The sequence below is a fragment of the Tachypleus tridentatus genome, chromosome 6 (genome assembly GCF_004210375.1).
Source record: "Tachypleus tridentatus isolate NWPU-2018 chromosome 6, ASM421037v1, whole genome shotgun sequence".
Taxonomy (NCBI): Eukaryota; Metazoa; Arthropoda; class Merostomata; order Xiphosura; family Limulidae; genus Tachypleus; species Tachypleus tridentatus.
Genome location: NC_134830.1, coordinates 90,415,796 through 90,434,204, shown reverse-complemented (window position 1 = coordinate 90,434,204; position 18,409 = coordinate 90,415,796). Strand labels below are relative to the sequence as shown.

Sequence of the window (18,409 nt, the reverse complement as noted above, 5' to 3'; positions counted from 1 at the left end):
TAGAGCATCGCTGATACTCTAGATGAAAGCTTTTGCCAGGTATCTAGCATTTTTGCTTGTTCCTCCACCTTCTTGGCCATCAAGACTCGGGCAGAGCGTTCACCTCTTTCATTTTGAACTGACTGTCTCTTTGACTATAATTGTCCCTTTACACTGGTGGAACTAAAAATGGCCCTTCATCGGTCTGGCAGCACATCGGTTGGACCTGATGATGTATACTATGACATGCTGCACCATCTATCTCCTGCTTCTCTTGATGTCCTTCTGATTGTTTTCAACCGGATCTGGCAGGAGAATGTTTTTCCTGATGCCTGGCGCCAGGCTATTATTTTACCCTTCTCTAAGCCAGGGAAAGATCCCAAGATTCCTTCAAACTACTGTCCAATTGCTTTGACGAGCTGTCTCTGTAAGACATTAGAAAGGATGGTTAATGCTCGTCTTGTTTGGTTCCTTGAATCAAACAACCTCCTCTCGCCCACCCAGTGTGGGTTCCGTCGACAGCACTCCACCACATACCACCTAATTCGTCTTGAAACATCTGTCAGAGAAGCCTTTCTCAACTGCCAATATCTTGTATCAATATTCTTTGACATAGAGAAGGCTTACGACACAACATGGAGGTATGGCGTTTTGCGAGACCTCCATACATATGGGTTACGTGGCCATCTATCCATGTTTATTAAAAAATTTTTTAATGGACAGGAGATTCCAAGTTCGTGTGGGTTCGACACTTTCCCGTTCTTTTGTACAGGAACTTGGAGTCCCTCAAGGCTGTGTATTGAGTGTTACACTCTTCAGTATAAAGATAAATGCCATCACTGAACAACTCCCTCTCACTGTTGCGAATGGGCTGTACGTCGACAACTTTCACATCTCATGTCAGTCATCAAACATGAGATATATTGAGCGGCAACTACAAACCGCCCTCAATTGTGTATGGAAGTGGACTCTGGCGAACGGCTTTAATTTCTCTCTCTCCAAAACTGTATGCATGCACTTTTGCCGTCGACGGGGTATTCACCCTGATCCTGAACTTCATATCGGTGAAGTTTTGCTGCCAGTGGTCCCGGAGACCAAGTTCTTGGGGCTTATCTTTGATCGTAAACTGACCTTTATACCACACTTAAAGCAGCTTCGGGTCAAATGCACAAGAGCACTGAACATCCTCCGTGTTCTCTCTTCTACCAGTTGGGGGGCAGATCGCTGTTCAGTGTTAAAAGTATATCGTGCTCTTATTAGATCGAAACTCGATTATGGATCAATGGTCTATGGCTCTGCCAGACCCTCGGCCTTAAAGATGCTGAACCCCGTTCGTCACCAAGGACTTCGACTCTGCACTGGGGCTTTCCGTACCTCTCCAGTTAAAAGTATATACATTGAATCTCATGAACCTTCTCTACACCTTCGCCGTTTGCAACTATCTTTACAATATACTTCGAAACTTCATTCCTTACCAAAGCATCCCATCTGGAAATGTGTTTTCCTTCCTCGGTGGGCAGTACTTTTTCAGAACAGACGATCTGTCATTGCTCCGTTTGGCCTTCGCATCCGGGAGCAATTGGATGAATTGGGTCTGTCCTTGGGATAACATTGCAGATTCCACAGGTCGGCCCATCCCACCATGGCTTATTACAGCCCCCAAATGTGACCTTTCTTTCAGTCACCTAAAAAAGGCAGATACTCCAGATTGGAAGTACCGTCTTTTATTCAATGAATATCTTTCAAACAATCATTCAGTTCCCATTTATACAGATGGTTCCAAATCAGGTATTTCAGTGGGCTCTGCTATGGTTTGCTATGGGTCAGTAGTTGCGCGCAGAATCCCTTCTACAGCTTCTGTGTTCACTGCTGAACTGTATGCCATATCTCTTGCCCTGGATCATATTGCAGCTGAGCAGTACTCCAACTGCACTATTTATACTGATTCGCTTAGTTCTATACTTGCTTTGGAATCGCTACACGTTAGCTCACATCCTATTCTCGCTGATATTCGAAACCGACTGGCCCATTTCTCATTAGCAGCTACTTCAATCCAGTTTTTCTGGATACCAGGCCATGTTGGTATTCGCGGGAACGAGCTTGCAGACATGGCAGCTAAATATGTCTGCTTCAGCACCATCACTCCTATGCCTATTCCGTACATGGACTATGGTGTTGTCTTCAAGGCTCGGCTCCGTGCCAGCTGGCAGTCCACTTGGAATGAGCAACGTGACAACAAACTTTTTCAAATCAAACCCAAAATTGGACTTTGGCCATCTAGCTTCCGTAAATTTCGGAAGGAGGAAGTTGTTCTCACTAGGCTACGCATTGGTCACAGTTTTTAACTCATCATTTTCTTTTATCTGGAACTGATGCACCAATGTGTAGTTTGTGTAACACTCAAATCACTATCAGCCACGTTTTACTTTCTTGCCATCGTTACAATTCTCAACGACGGCAATATTTCAAACATATTTTTTCCCAGGGTCAATCTGTAATATTGGACAGAGTTATTGGTGATGGTGACTCTGTCCACCTTGATAATGTTTTAATTTTTAATCTTTAGGTGTTGTGTATACTCCTCATTTAAGTGTTGCGTATTTATTCATTACACCTTTTAATTGTGGTTCCTTTTTACAGTTTTAATCTCTCTCCTTCAATTTGACATTGGACAATGGCCAGAACATTAAATAACTCGACACCAGGACTGGAAAGACCAACTTCAGGTGACTAACGCTCCTGTTTGAACTACTCGTTAGTCATCCTGGCGAGTTGTTATTATACTTTTGCTGCATATCATTTCACACTTTTCCTACTTTTTAGTACTGGCCATATTGACTCGTAACCCGGAACCAGGACTGGAAAGACCAACTTCAGGTGACTGACGGTGGTTTTTATACTTACCTGTTAGTCTTCCTGGCGGGTTATGATCATTACCATTCTGCTCCAGGCAGTTCTTTACAACTTTGTTAACTGGATGTCAACATTGGTTTTTACGCCATTTTCTGTTTTAATTGCCGTTTTGCTTTTATCTTCAATTACTTTTACAAATTTTACTCCATTTACTTGACTTTTATCTTTTTGCTGGACATTTGGCTACTCATTATTACGATTTTGCGGAGTGTCTTTTAAAACTTTTACATTTTGATAATAGCTGCTATGACACACAACCCGGAACCAGGACTGGAAAGGCCAACTTCAGGTGATTGACGGTGGTTCTTGAACTTACCTGTTAATCTTCCTGGCGGGTTATGATCATTACCTTTTTGCTAGAGTAAATACCTTACAACTTCTTATACTCTGTCTTCTATCTTAACATTGTAGACTAGGTGTCAACATTGGTTTTATACTTTTTTGTTTTACCTTCATTTCCATTTATGTCTATTACTACATTTATTTTTTTATTTTTATTTTTTTTTTACATTTTTACCGAATGTCTGGCGCAGATAGCCTCGCTGCTTTGTGCCATAAAACACTAAATCAATCAATCAATCAATCGAACTGATGACTGTTCTGATCCAGGCACTGCTGATAACGTGGACAGGTAGAATTACAAACTTCACGAATCATTTCATTTGGTATTTGGGTGCATTCTCTTTCAATTGCTGCTCTCAGCTCATTGATTGCTGCAGGTTTTGTGCTATAAACTTAATCTTTCACGTATCCCCATAAAAACAAAAGTCTGGAGATGTGAGATCTGGTGAACGTGGGGGAAATTCAGTGCTACCTCTTCGCCCAATCCATCTGTTTGGCAAAGTTCGTTAAGATAGCCCCTCACATTACGATGGTAGTGGGGAGGTGCTCCCTCATAAAACTCCTCATCTCCAAATTGTTCTCAAATGCGTGACACGACAGATTCTTGCAGCAAGTTCAGATAAACGAGACCAGTGACTGTTTTTGGAAAAGAATAGCCCAGTTACACCCAACGCTGATAATCCACACCACACTGTAACCCCTGGTAAGCTTAAATGGTGTTCAACCGTAACATGCGGGTTCTGAGGTGCCCAGTAGGTGCAATTGTGGCGATTAACTGAGCCATTTAACTTAAATGTGGCCTCTTCACTCCAGATAATTTTGTTTGGAAACTGTGCATCTTCTGCAGATTTTGCCAGATACCACTCACAAAATTCAACTCTCTAGTCAGGATCATCTTCATTGAGGGCGTGGACTAATGCCGGAATAAAAACTTCCAATGAACGCTCTTCAACATGCGATGGACGCTCGATTTTGGGATTCCTGTTTCACAGGCTGTTTGCCGAACAGATTTTCTTGGAGATCAGTGGAGACTTTTGACAGCTCTGCTTCTCGTGTGGGACTGGTGGACGACCGTCGTCTTCTAGAACGCCCTTTATGGACGTTTTGAACAGTTCCATTTGTTTTAAACTTATTTCTGATGCGAGTAATGGTGAGTTGCGTTGGTGGATGTGTTTGAAACTCCTTTCTAAACCGTCTTTACATTTCAGCTACGTTCTCACACTTCCAGTAACACTTTAAGATAAATTTCCTTTTCTCAAAGCTTAGTCTTGCTTTTGCCATTACTTCAAATCAGTTGCACCTGTAAAAAAAAAAAAAAAAGTTTGAGTGAGTTATAATAATTCAAAGTGTGTATACATTTTTTGGGAGACCCTGTATATACTCAGTACATTGTTGATTCTGACTTAAGAATCTTTTACAAATTTTAAGAACAGACGGGACTTGCTCAATACACAGGCAAGAATATGTCACATGCAAAACAGAAAACAATACAGAAACAAACGTAGGTGCTAAAACAAATGTACGGTAAATCTGTTGCACTAGTAATCTGTAACCTTGCACGCACGCACGCTACTAACTTACATTTCACGCTTTGGGCGTAAGAGAACGGTAATCGACAAATATAATTTTTCTGTAATACTTGTTGCTCATTCGTATTTAGTGCTTTGAGTTTCTGATAACAGTAAATCGACAGATGTATTTTTTAATCGGATAGAGAAACTTTCACACTGTTATAAATGTGTTGATATAGCCTTTGCTTGTTTTTCTGAATTGGTCATAAGGCAGGTTGCAGCAGGCAATATGGTGCCTTATGTCTAAAGTTGCTTTTAAGACACTGAACGATATGATGCTACTATTGAATCCATTATTAAGAAACTAATTTTGCACCCACCAAAGAAAGTGTGTGTGGGGAGTTGAATGCAATTATGCAATTGCTGTTCACAACCAATGTTCGATCTTCAAGTCTGGAAGAATTAACTTGATGTTACTCAAAGGTAAATGTAAATGACAATTGGTCAGAATTTTAAACCAATACTGTAGCCAACAAAAGGTAGCTTGAAAATCTCGTTTACCAGACATTTTTATAACAGCATTAATGTGAGTAAAAAATATATGCACTTGGTGATATTTACTATTTCCATAATTGATTGTAACTTTTCCTTAAAATAGACGAGGGTCTCAGTTTCAAAAGTTGATAATTTTGCCATCCTGAACGCCAAAAGCTATCTGTACCAGCTATCCCTATTTTTACAATGAAAGACTAGAGAAAGTCAGCCAATCAACACACTCGTCGACAACTGTAAGGCTATTGTTACGGAATAATAGAATTTGACCATCATGCTTGTAACGCATCATATCCTAAGTTGCAATTTTGTAGCAAGAGGACGCGAACTACGAATTCTCGGATTCATAATATCTTCATCCAGTTATATTGTCAACGTGTAAGAATAATCATTGTGCATAATGTCATGTTACAAACGATAGCCAGTGTGTGATTATACCTCGTGAACTCGGAAAATTATAATTTGCGATATAATTTTCTGAAAAATAAATATTTTACGACAGGTAATCTACAACGTGGGTAAGTTTATCAGACTTTATAGTATTTGTTTTTTGTTCAACAACTGATACAACGTTTTTATACACGTTTTCTTAACGTTTGTTAAGAAAGTCAAAAGATCATTGAACATAAGTTAGGTCTTTGAGCATAAAGTTCAAATTAATTGGCACATAATAACTTTCAATTAAAAATCAAATGTGTTACAACAAAATGCAGATTCATAGTTAAAACGAAACAATCTTGACTAAACGATCAGGTCAGAGATCCCGAGCTATGATATAGCTATTCCATTATGTATATAGAACTGTTGACCGTAGAAGGCGACCAGTTACAAGCGACTATCTTCTACATGACTCATGCAACCGAATAGCAGGACCATTATTATGGGAAACTGAAAACTTGATTCACATAACGAGAAAAAAATATTTTGCTTTATAGTTACGTGAAAAGAAAATTTAATTTTGGTATAACATGGACGACAAAATTATTCATCAACATTCACTCCAAAGTTTCTTTATACGCATTACATATGAAACGTTAAGATAGCATAAACATGTATTATCATGGTAATTTTAACATTCCTGTAAAGTCTCTATACGATTTTGTATCGGTTAATTCAGTTAAATCAGTTAAATAAAATGAGGGTTTGAAAAATCTTGTTATCGTGCGCTTTAAGAAATTTGATACGAAAGTAAAGAATATATAAATCTTACTGCCTCGTCGCTATGTGTGTAGGGAAAGGACGCTTAACTGTTTAACCCTAAAATATCGGTCGTCATCAATTGACGCTGTTACCTACAACATTTTTGATGTTTAAGGGTTAAGATGTTTTACGAATTTTAGGTTTTTAATTTTGAGTTAGGTGACACTGACTCGAAAATACAATCCAAAACAAAGTCGTTTGGAATGGGGAGAGGGGTTTAAGTGATCATAGTAAAAGATATTACAAATAGTTAATAACATGACATGTATTTTAATAATCGTTTGAGCGTGTGCAGAAATTATGAAAACTTTTGCTACGTGCCAGAGCATGCAATAATATATTTTAAATAACATGCAAGTGTTTGCGCTGTGTGGGGCACGCGCGCCACATATTGGACACCTCTGGTGTAGGATAATTTAGTTTACCTTGTTAGTTAAACGCATAGGCATACCGAGAATGAAAAGTAAAATAATGTTACAGTATTCTGTTGTATTTAATACAAACGAGCATGTACCAATTTTCAAGGTTTCTTGTAGAAATGTTTTGGATTATATCAGTGACTCGAAACTTGTGTTCAAATTAATTCATTTAGTTTTCATAGTGACAGGATTCTCGCTTACTCCTAGTTTTTATTATAGATTATTACCGGGCTTTATATTTTTAAGATCAGTTACATCCTGTATAGATTTATTACTGTTATCGAAACCATAACACAGAGTAATAAATTGTAGCCAACGTTTCGGGTACAGATTTAATTTTATCCGCGTGTTAGCACGTATGCGGACTTGGCGCCCGTTTTAAATTAGTTTGACACGTTTTAGGAAATCATGTATGCACGCGTACACAGAAAATATGTACATAATTGATTTTGTTATATTAGTATTTAACGGTGTTGAGATACAACGTATCGGGCTGTATTTTGTAACTGAAACATTGGAAGTATTATAAACAGAGCTTTGTCGTGTTTCTGCGACAAACTTGTTTATCTGTACAACGTCAATGTATTATTTTATATGATACACGTACGATTGTGTAAAGTACGTCTTGCTACTTAATAGATAAAGGCTCCCTTAGCTACACAATACTGTTTTGAAACTATTTGATAACGGCCCTTTTCTCAACTAATATAGCTAGGTATCTGTAGCGTACAAAAGTTCGTTGGAAAGTTTGCTCACGTCACACCTGTAGCGAGTATAGGGCATACTATAGTTTGTGTCAGTGTTTTTGTGAACTTCGTTTTTCTGCTTTGGAAGTATGTTTAACTGGAAGCCAGGCGTAGTAAGTAAATACTTTATATATACTGGGTGAGTGAAAAGTCCTAATTTTCCCCTGTTCTTAAGTGTAGGCTCGCCGATAGGGGATATGGTGTAGAGCAACTGCCCAACTGTCAAGACAAATGAACCTGGTTATTCCCTGAAGCCCGCAAAGCATCTTTATCGATATCTTCATTTAATCCTAAAAAACGTAATTTTGACGTTTATTTACATATAGACGATTGATACATTAACAATAATTGAAATAATAACTTGAGTAATATTTAGTGTATGTTTGTTACCTTATTAACGTTTTATACTGTATACTTCACAGTATAAATGTAAATGGTTGCTGTTGTGATTTTTCCTTGTTTATCAGGTCGTTGCTGTTCTAATAGGATCTAACTTATTAAAAAATAAGTTGTTGAAAATCTTTAAAAAAAGAGAAAAGGTGCTCGGCGGGTATGTTTGCCTGTGCTAGCTCTCGAGGTTTCTGGTTTAAATTCGAAATATATGTGGCAGCTGTGACGAATCTGTCATTCTGATCTTTCCTCAGCTGTGTTAAATTATATTAAAACTGACTTAAATATCCATTGTTTGAAACACGACGTGTTCTTACACGCGTCATATAGAAACGTGTTTAATTCTAACCTGTAAACAAGCAAAATCAGGCGGATCGTTATTTCTGTTTTGCATTGCTAATGTCTTATGGAAAATGACAAATTGCCATGAAAAAGTTTTTAACCAATGCTCTAAGTATGAAGTTCATCCACCCAAGAAAAGAAGACTTAAGTTTTAAAGCATTATATACCAAAATGCATGTTTATCAACATTGTTTAACAAGCTGTGATTGAACTCTCCCAGTTTTACTAAATGTTTAAGGAGTAGAACTCGTAAACAGGCAACACAATTATTTGAAGATGTGTAATGTAAAATCTACTTTAAATTCTATCAACCATTAGGCTTAACGTTCAGCACACAGTATACTTTAGACTATAGGCATGTTATGGAAACTTTGTCTTGATAACGAAGTTATCCAATGGATGTTAAGTCTAGGTTCCAGCGTTAGGTAACAGGCTGAGTTCTTAGCCCTCATTAAAAACTGGTGACATATTTCCGGAATTTCTTTTTACCTCGAACCAATCAGAAAAGAGTGCCAGATAATGTGACAAAACCATCTCCCTTGTCACAGAATGGCTGCTTTGAGTGCAATTATTATTTCTGGAAATAATTTCTACTTGTATTCTACAAAGCTGCTGAAACATTGGCGTATTTTTAACGTTGTTATTAACTTGTATATGATTGTCTGCGATGGTTAACGTGTTGACATAATAGAGTTTGTGAATAAAAGTGATATACAGTCAGTTCCAATTTTGTTTTTAAAACTTTGCATTCATTTTATTTTTTGAGAGTAATATCATGCATGAACATTTTAGGCCTGGATGTTCCAAGTTACTTATTCGTCTAAAATAAAACCATTCAAATTGCGAGACTTTGAAATCTCCCCACAAGCCTGTCCTTGTTATTATTATTTATTGTATAATATTAGCAGCTCTTCTGGTAGAAGTTATTACGTAATTATGTAGCTATGGATGAATATTCAAAATAAATAAACGATATTTGTAATTAATTTTAATTCAGTGAATGATAAGAAATAAATGTATATTTTCCCCAACATAAAAAGAATACTTCAGAAAAAAAAGTGGTTATAAGTATTGTAACGCTTAATTATTTAACATTTAAAAATAATTAGTCTGTAATGCAATTGAAAACAAAGTGTAAATATTCCCCAACAAATGAAAACTGCTCACCATCATTTTACTTTTCTTCATAATTTATAATAGAGCTCGTTATGACGTGACGGACAGTGAATTGATGAAAAGAGTAGCCCAGAGTATGGCGGTGGGTGGTGTTCACTAGCTGCCTTCTTTTTAGTCCATCACTGCTAAATCAGGGACGGCTAGTGCAGATAACCCTCGTGTCGCTTTGTCAATTCACAAGTTTAAACATTCCAATGATAACCATTTTTTTATTTTTTTATAGTATTACCTTTGGTCAGAAGCTTATTCCTAAAGTACAAGTTAAAATCGAATTGTAAGAACTGAACGCTTGAGAATATTTCCACTTGATGGTTTATCATTGCGAAAAAACGATCGTGAAAAGTAGAACATCTGTATTTAGGTTACCCAATCTTCAGAACTTTCAGACCCCTTTTCTTAAGCTTACCATATAAAAAAAAAAAAAAATAAAACTTTACAATTTTGTAACTCATTATATGTAATCTGATTCCATTACACGTGGAAAAAAAATGCATGTACCCAAATTTTAAGATAGAAGAATACATTTTATTATACAACTTAAGAGGTTGTTGTAGGTTCCTATACGTAATTGATATTGCCTGGTGTTTGAACCTCTGTATAGTAGTTACTAATTAATATATTTCACGTGTCTGTATCATTCACTACAATTTGCATATACAGCTGCAAAAATTATCTCCTATTGATAAGTTATCTTTGTTACGTGTTATGCGTTATTTCGGACGAATATTCTATTTATTACGTTATATACGTTACGTGTTGCTATTTCAAATAACTGGAAATTTGAAATTTAAGCTAAGTAGTTAATTAAATGTTAATATGTATCAAGTTTATGTCATTTGCCAACAAGGCTGATACACAATTTCCTTTTTTAGCACAAATATATTAAACAAAATACAATTTATAATTGTTATTACAAATAATTGTTTATACGCAAGAGTTTACAAACTCATAAACAGTAACGAGTCTTATATCCCGTCTAAAACTGTGTATTTTATCAGTGGTCCAGGTCCACGACGAACAAATTAATTGGGAGTTGATATTGTTGCACTCGCTTAAGTTAACAATGTCTTTCTTGGCTAGCTTCATACCTTTACAAGCTGATTCCTTCCAGCGAGGATATTTAATATCTTCATAGAAACAATAATGTCCAAAGTAATACACTGAAATTGAACATTTTATAATGGTCAAAATCTATAAAGTTCCTGATCAAATTCTGTAGTTTTCCGACTAATAGACGTTAATCACAATCGTAGCCGTCCAATAATAATCTTTTCTTTTCGTGTTACTTTTATACAAATCACGTGGGTTTCTAGAACCTTCACCAAAGTTCGCTTGGCAACAATGATCTAACGCATTTTCGGAAACAACTATTGCTGTTTCTCAATCTTGAGAATTCTCCAAGTATCGAGTACAGGCGGGACTCGCACAATACAGTAAAAATATACGTCACATGCACGAAATAAAACAATACAGAGACAAGCGTAGGCACTAATAAAAATGTACGACAGTAAATCTATTACATCCAGTAATATTTCGCCAAACTACTTTTGTAATAGAGTGCATAGTTTTGTAAGAAACTATTTTTTCTTCCTTGTTCGTGTCAGTATGTATGTAAGGAAGACAGTCAACAGTATGAATAATGTGTCAAACTAAGGTGTATTTACTAAATAATTGTATTATTGATGAAACTTTGTAGAATGGACGGCGATTTTATTATATTTTCAAGGTGCAGATTTTAACCGTTGACTCTGACAGTATATTTGTTGAAGGACATAGTTTTGAAATCGTCAGGCCTGTCTCCATGTTCCTCAAAGTATACTTCTTAATACGAAGTGCCCTTCAACGATATGCTACACCCTTGTGCAAATTAATTGAAACAAATGGTCATTTTACAATATTTTCAGCATGGCGACCGGTGTAGGCTCGCTGGACCCGCTGATTTCCTTTAATAGTCATTTTTTCACACAGACGGCGTCATTAGCTGTTTTGTAGTACGGTCAATTTGTTTTTGGGATATATGACGAAATTTTGAGGAATATTACGTCATTCGAAATTGCGTTAGAAGTTCAAGGAGAACACTCAAAAAACAACTTCTTACCAACTCAATGAAGAAAAAACGGTATCAATGGGGTCTGTAATACAAGAACTGGACGCAAGAACAATTCTTTGTACAGGTTCAAAGAAGTTTGCATGTTCGCAAATCTCCAGGTGAGAAACTTCGAGAATCTCACGTCAATCAGTTCGTAAAACATCCCTTGAAGAAGATGTTTAGGGGCTTTTTCTGCTACTATGGCGTCGGAGGCTTACATATCGTAGAAGGTATAATGCGAGGACCACAGTACATCGAAGTTTTTCAGAGAAGAGTCGTTCCAGAACTGAAAAAGAGATTTCCAGATGGATCTGGCATTTTTCAGCAAGATCTGGCTCCGTGCCACACATCGAAAGTTGTGAAGAATTTTATGACTACAACGCGAATGAAGGTGCTGGACTGGCCTGGAAACTCTTCGGACTTAAATCCTATTGAAAATCTTTGGGCGATTTGTAAAGAAACACTTCGGGGAAAAGACTGTACTACGAAAGATAAGCTAACTGAGGCCATAATTGAGGTGTGGTACTGTGATCAAAAAATTAGTAAAGGTTGCAGTCAACTCATGGACTCGATGCCAAAGCGGATTAATGATCTTCTGAAAAATAAAGCCGGTCATATCATGTATTATTTTGTGAGTAATTTTTGGATTCTCAGAAATAAAACGCAAACAATTGAAAAAATCGTAGTTTTCCGTCTTCTTTCAATTAATGTAGACAAGGGTGTATTAAGAGTTCGTTCATGAAAAGTTCTTTTCAGCACATGATACTGCAAAGTTCACGAGACTGCCCTTAAACACACGTGAACAGACTATGGACAGTTTTATGAAGTGACCTTACCAGCTATTCGGAATTATTTCTTGTTATTAACTTTTATAATTTTATTATCTTATCCATTTACAATGATTTTATAAATCAACACAAGCAAAGCCTGATAGACATAATTAAATGTTTAATTTTTGTACTTCAAATTTTTGTATAGTTCTTCTTGTGTGTTTACAGATAAAAAGTGATCCTTTATCTCTTAATTTATAACACAAAATGGGACACTGAAATTTCTATTGCAAACTAAGTTCTGCCTTAGGTACTTGTTTTAAGACATGTTAGTATAATTGGTTTTAACAAACACTATGTACTCTAAGGAATTTGTAAATCAAAAAGAAGTGGCGAGTGTAGTGAATCAAACTCATTGCACATCTTTACCTTTTAATCTCGTTCAAACTTGTTTCACTTTTTTTTTTTTTTTTTAACCGGGAGAGAAAGGAAGTATTGTTTGAAAGAAATTGATTGTTCATATTTCTGAGAATGATGGTGACTATCAGCCTTTTTTTCTTATTATTTTGAGAAAATCTTCTGTGATGAATTGTTGTGTACTGAATATAACATGCTGTTATTGACGGCTATTTAAAGTATCTATCTATAGAAATGTTGGCTAAGTGTTGAGTTATTACACCAAATAAGGAGATTTCCCTTAATGTGTAAGACACATTTTTGGGTCATAAGTCAAAGTCTCAGGCAATTTCGTATTACCACTGCATCATAGTATTCAGTTGAAGTTGGCACACGAACATTTACATAAGTAAATCTTCATACTTAAATAATTCATTGGTGACAGTGATTTTTCACGAATTATAAAATAATAAGTAATTAACTTGTGCTAATCCTGTAAACTGCTAACATTATTTTCTTGACCGTGTTTGTCTTCTTCGATCTTACAAATCGAATCATTTTTTTCACACCTTTTTCTTTGTAGAAAAAACATGTTTTTATACGGAATGTTTTGTAGAAAATAAAAAGGACCCGAATTTTTATTTGACACTATTTGAACTAGATGGAAGTTGTGATTTATGTAAATATATATCTTACATATGTAATAACAATGCCATTGTAAGAAACATTGAAGGTCAATGGACCAAATGATAAACACAACATATACCGAAGCACATGTGAAATACAATTTCACGTTTATATACAGTAAGCCCGCGTAGACATTTTGAAGTGACCTGCCTGTATGTGCAAGTACCGGAAGTGACTACAGCTTTTTAGTTCGTGTGCCACATCTGTGTATTATTCTCGAACGTGTTTTACTTACCTGTACTGTGATTACCATAACGTCGTGGAAACAGCCGGACAGTTTCCCTTGTTCAACACGTGCTGTAAGCGGTACGGGTTGCACGAGTGTTGTGGGAACATATGCAGTCTTTCTCCTGCCCACTAGGCTGATGTGTTGGTGCTATCGTTATTTATTCCTTTATACAGCATATACAGTTAAATAGATTCTTAAAGTTGATGGTTCGATATGCTATTGGACTGTTGGTTGGATTTTTATCATAGACTTAATTTCTCAGCCTTTCCCTTCAATTCAGCACGTAAAACTAACATGACTAACAGGATGGTAAGTTTCAAGTTAGTTTATTAAATCAAGTTTTTCACCTAATGGTGAGCGCTTGAAAGGTTGGCGGAAAACTGCATGTATTATTGATATTTGAAACAACCTACGTCCATCGATGACCATGTTACTTTCATTACATATATATTTCTGGTTTTCTAAATTTTCAAGTTTCTGTTAATTGTGTAATTGTATTAAATGTTCATTAATGTTGTTAGTCTTTTAGGACTTATTTTAAATTTGTTATGACTGATACTTAGATAATTCTTGCCGTTAATTTTATGAGAATTGTCAACAATCATTATTATGAAAAGCAGCATATTCTTCAATCTTTATGTAGTTTTTGACTGGGTTTTATTCAACCACAAACGAGAATTTACAGCAAAATGAACATACTAGGGAACATCATGAAAAACACGTACATTAATTTCTGTGGACCTAAGTGAAGGCTTTTATAGTATTGACACAGGACTTGATGCCTTTAGTAGTGGCAATATAAACTGAAATTAGACACTTAGTTTGTAACACAACAACTTGTTGAACGTGCTTGAGATAATTTGTAGTTTCTACAGAGATAAAATTAAATAATTGCTAACAGTCACAACGTGATATTACCTAATAAAACGGAATGAAATAGTTTTTAAAATATTTTGTATGTTGTTGTTTTTTTGTTCAACGTAACTTAATGATTAGATGTGCTATGACATGCCAACCTGTGTGAGCTACACCATCAGTCATTACAGATTTAACATTGTTGCCTGGCAACTTAATGTGTGCACTGTATACATTAAAAATATTTTATTACAAGGAAGCGAAAAAAGAACTGTAAACTCCAGATAATTATAAAACAATGTTTATTTGAACCAACGTTTAGCCTCGCGGTTTTATCGGGGTTAGCACATCCAACTGAAGAAGCCATAAAGGCGAAGCGTTGGTTCTAATAAAAATATTTTTAATCATCTGGAATTTTTTATAGGTGTTTTTCTATAAATTTGTAATAAATACGTGTAAATCCCTCCACTGTGCAGTAGAAATTTTGAAATGCAACAGAAAACAATAAGCAATTTGTGTAAATGCGCGTATTTACTGTGAAGAGAGAAAATATATCAGGAAAAGGTTTTCATATGTTGATTAACAAACACGAAATTTACGTTTTGTACTTGAAGTGTTTGCCCTATATGTTACATTGAAAACATTGTATCAATGAAAACATGATAAAGATTCGTCTTACATATGTAATGTTTTGTTGTCTTAAGCTTCTCGTTTCATAAACCAGTACTTTAAAATCCTGAGTGGCACACGTGTAAAATAGGAAAAAAGCTCTTAGTTTAAAAGATACTTTACACCTCTGACCTGATCAACCAGCAGGTCAGTGGTGTTACAATTATTAGGAAATATCTGACTGGATGTGGTTTGTTTTGCTCTTGTAGGTGTGTTGATTTAGCTAATTTAGTAAAAGCATTTTTGGTAGCTTTGCAACGCCTGCACTAGTCCCTGAAAAAAAGAAGATATATCGTAAAGGATTAACTTTTTGAATGGAACGGGAGAGTGGGGAATCAATATAACATAAACACATTCCGAAAATGTATCGTATAAGTAAAAGCAAGAAGCTGCACTATTTACAAAGGCTTGTTTTATTTCACGTGAGTTGACATCTAACGTCTGGTTTTGCACTTGCCTCTCGAGTGTGTTAGAATAGGGTCTGTGTGTTTGCGTGCGTACCTCGAAACTTAGTTGATTGATGTACACGAAAAATTAAGGATTGGAAGTCAGTATGGGTCTGTGCGCTCCAAATTTGGACCATATCCGGATTCTGGACCACTTTGAAACATCGGATTCGAACTACATTTCATGGGCAAATTAAGGTTGAGACTCGTCACATTAAAAAACTTATCCGGATCATGAATTATTCTAGAGCTTAGTTTTTTTCGAAGGTGAAAGTTTTCGTTATCAAATATAAGCACATCAGTCTTTAAAAGGAACGGGGGAGGGGGGAAGCTATACAACCTTTGATTGATCTTTGAAAACGTATTTACAATAATCATATTCATATCTGTTTGCAAACAATACTTCCCTGCTTGTGTAGCTAGCTAACGTATTGCAAGGTGTGCGTTTCGTTGCTGAAACGAATAGGACCTGCAAATATAGGTTTTCGCTTTGCGGTGTAAAGTTTCTAAAAGCAACTGTATTTCATATATAACAATTCATTCATTCATTGGTAGTCTAGTCTTAACAGATTTGGCAGACTTTCGTATTATTGCGTAAAGGTAGCTGCAGTTTTAGTTCACTGAAATTTGAAGTCTTTAATAGTTTTACACTTATTTTCATATCCGTCACCCGAACATCCTACTAATTTTTCTAAATCCCGCTTATTTCTTCTCTTTGAAAATAATGTATCACATCAGTTTATTTCATAGTACTTTAATATAATATTAATTGTATAACTCTATTTTTATAGTTTTCGTAGTTTTTGGTCTGTCATCACTACATTATACACAGGAGTTTTTTTATTTTCATCTAGTTGGAGTATCCTTCCCTTGGACGAGTGAAATAAAAACTCATTTATAACAAAGGATAGGAAATTGTGCTACTATTTTTTTCTTAAAATAATAAACATTAAAAGTGCAATAAAATACATAAAGGTAGCAATAATGAAAAGAAAGATGCATTATTTTCGATAATTCTATCAGTATGAAATTATTTGGGGGTCTGACCCCCTCATGATATTAATATTATTCTGTATTGCTGTGTTAAGTTGGTGATGATTGACCAAGAAATGTGGAAACAAATGAGGAACAGATGGCTGAAAGATGCGAATAAAGACACAAACTTTGATTTATAAATTAGATGCGAGATAAAATGTTTCTCATCAAATGTGTGATAGTATTGTGTAAGTTACACAGTAATTGGTAAAATTCGTTATATGTGAGATAAATCCTACAGAGGTCAGCTTAACTGTCACTGCTACAGGCACATCTATTTGGGAGCCATTGGAAAATGAAATACAGTTTTGAAAAGGTTGATGTTTAAGTAAAACTGCAGAGAAAAGTTCAGTCTTTCACAGCTTCAGGAATGTATATTGGACACTTAATTAATTTAGGTTGATATTAAGTAACTGTTTGAGAAATAATAAAATTTGAAATTTTATAACGAAATTGTGGCGTATTCATTTGCAAATTTTTGAAGTAAATGCACGAATGGTTATTGAACTTAATACTTTTTACAACTTGTGAACGTATAATCAACTGTGAAATATTTCAAGCAATTATTTAAAAAAAACAACTCATGTTGATACCACAAGCAACAAGCGAGATATAAGTAATTATAGAACACACTAGGTGCTCTTATGTATCAAAATATAAACCTGATACAGTGGCACATCGGTTCTCGAGCGACTCCCCTTCTCGAACAATTCGGTTTTCGAACATATTGTTTGAGAAAAAAATGTCTCGGTTGTCGAACATAAACTCGGTTCCCGAACCAAGCTGTCGTAGCCCGAACCCCCGAAATAACCCGACTGATGACCCGAACGACCCTTTGACCATTTTCGGCCCATGCCAAGCTTGTCCAAAACATTTTACCGGCACCTGTCGCACAGTCCACACCCGCGATAAAATCTGCTGTGAACGTTCTCGTTTGTTTTTTTTTCTAAATATTCTGATTAAATAAGCCACCATGGGGTCAAAGAAGGATAATGAAAGCAGCAAACCAAAAACAAAAGTTGTTAGAGCCACAATAGAGGTGAAAAAAGATCTCATAGCGAAGTATGAGAGTGGTGTTCGGGTGTCTGACCTTGCTACACAGTTTGGTATGGCGAAGTCGACAGTATGCAACACACTGAAAAATAGAGGTCATCAAAGGAGCTGATGTTGCAAAAGGAGTGACAGTACTTACAAAACAAAGATCACAAACAATGGAAGAGGTAGAAAAACTGTTGTTGATTTGGGTAAACGAAAAACAGTTAGCTGGTGATAGCATTTCTGAGACCATCATTTGTGAGAAAGCAAAGCAGTTGCGTGCTGACCTCCTGAAAAACACCCCTGGAACACGAGTGCTGATACAAGTGATGCCTTTAAGGGGGTGGTTTGAAAAATTTAAGAATAGAAGTGGCATACATAGTGTGAGAAATGGGGGAGGTTGCCAGTTCTAACAAAGACGCTGCTGATAAATTTGTTAGGAAATTTAAGGACTATGTAGGAGCTGAGGGTTTTATTCCCCAACAAGTGTTCAACTGTGATGAGACAGGCCTCTTCTGGAAGAAAATGCCAAAGAGGACCTATATCACCAAGAGGAGAAGTCACTGCTAGGACACAAGCCAATGAAGGACAGGCTAACTCTATTGTTATGTAGTAATGCATGTGGGGA

General features: G+C 36.0%; 1 protein-coding gene across 4 annotated transcripts in view; it reads left to right on the top strand.

Annotated features, from left to right (window-relative positions):
* LOC143253017 (serine/threonine-protein kinase tricornered-like) overlaps positions 1-18,409 on the top strand; it is a 113,188-nt gene that overhangs the window by 52,078 nt on the left and 42,701 nt on the right. Inside the window, exon 1 of one of the 4 annotated variants that reach the window (XM_076506060.1) lies at positions 7,623-7,775. The exons of 2 other annotated variants lie outside the window; for them this stretch is intronic. In XM_076506060.1, the coding sequence (XP_076362175.1) occupies positions 7,752-7,775 (24 nt within the window). In that variant the 5' untranslated portion in view covers positions 7,623-7,751. Of the gene's footprint in view, positions 1-7,622; positions 7,776-13,817; positions 14,051-18,409 lie in introns of those variants that run through there. One more of the 4 variants, XM_076506059.1, reaches the window with a different exon arrangement.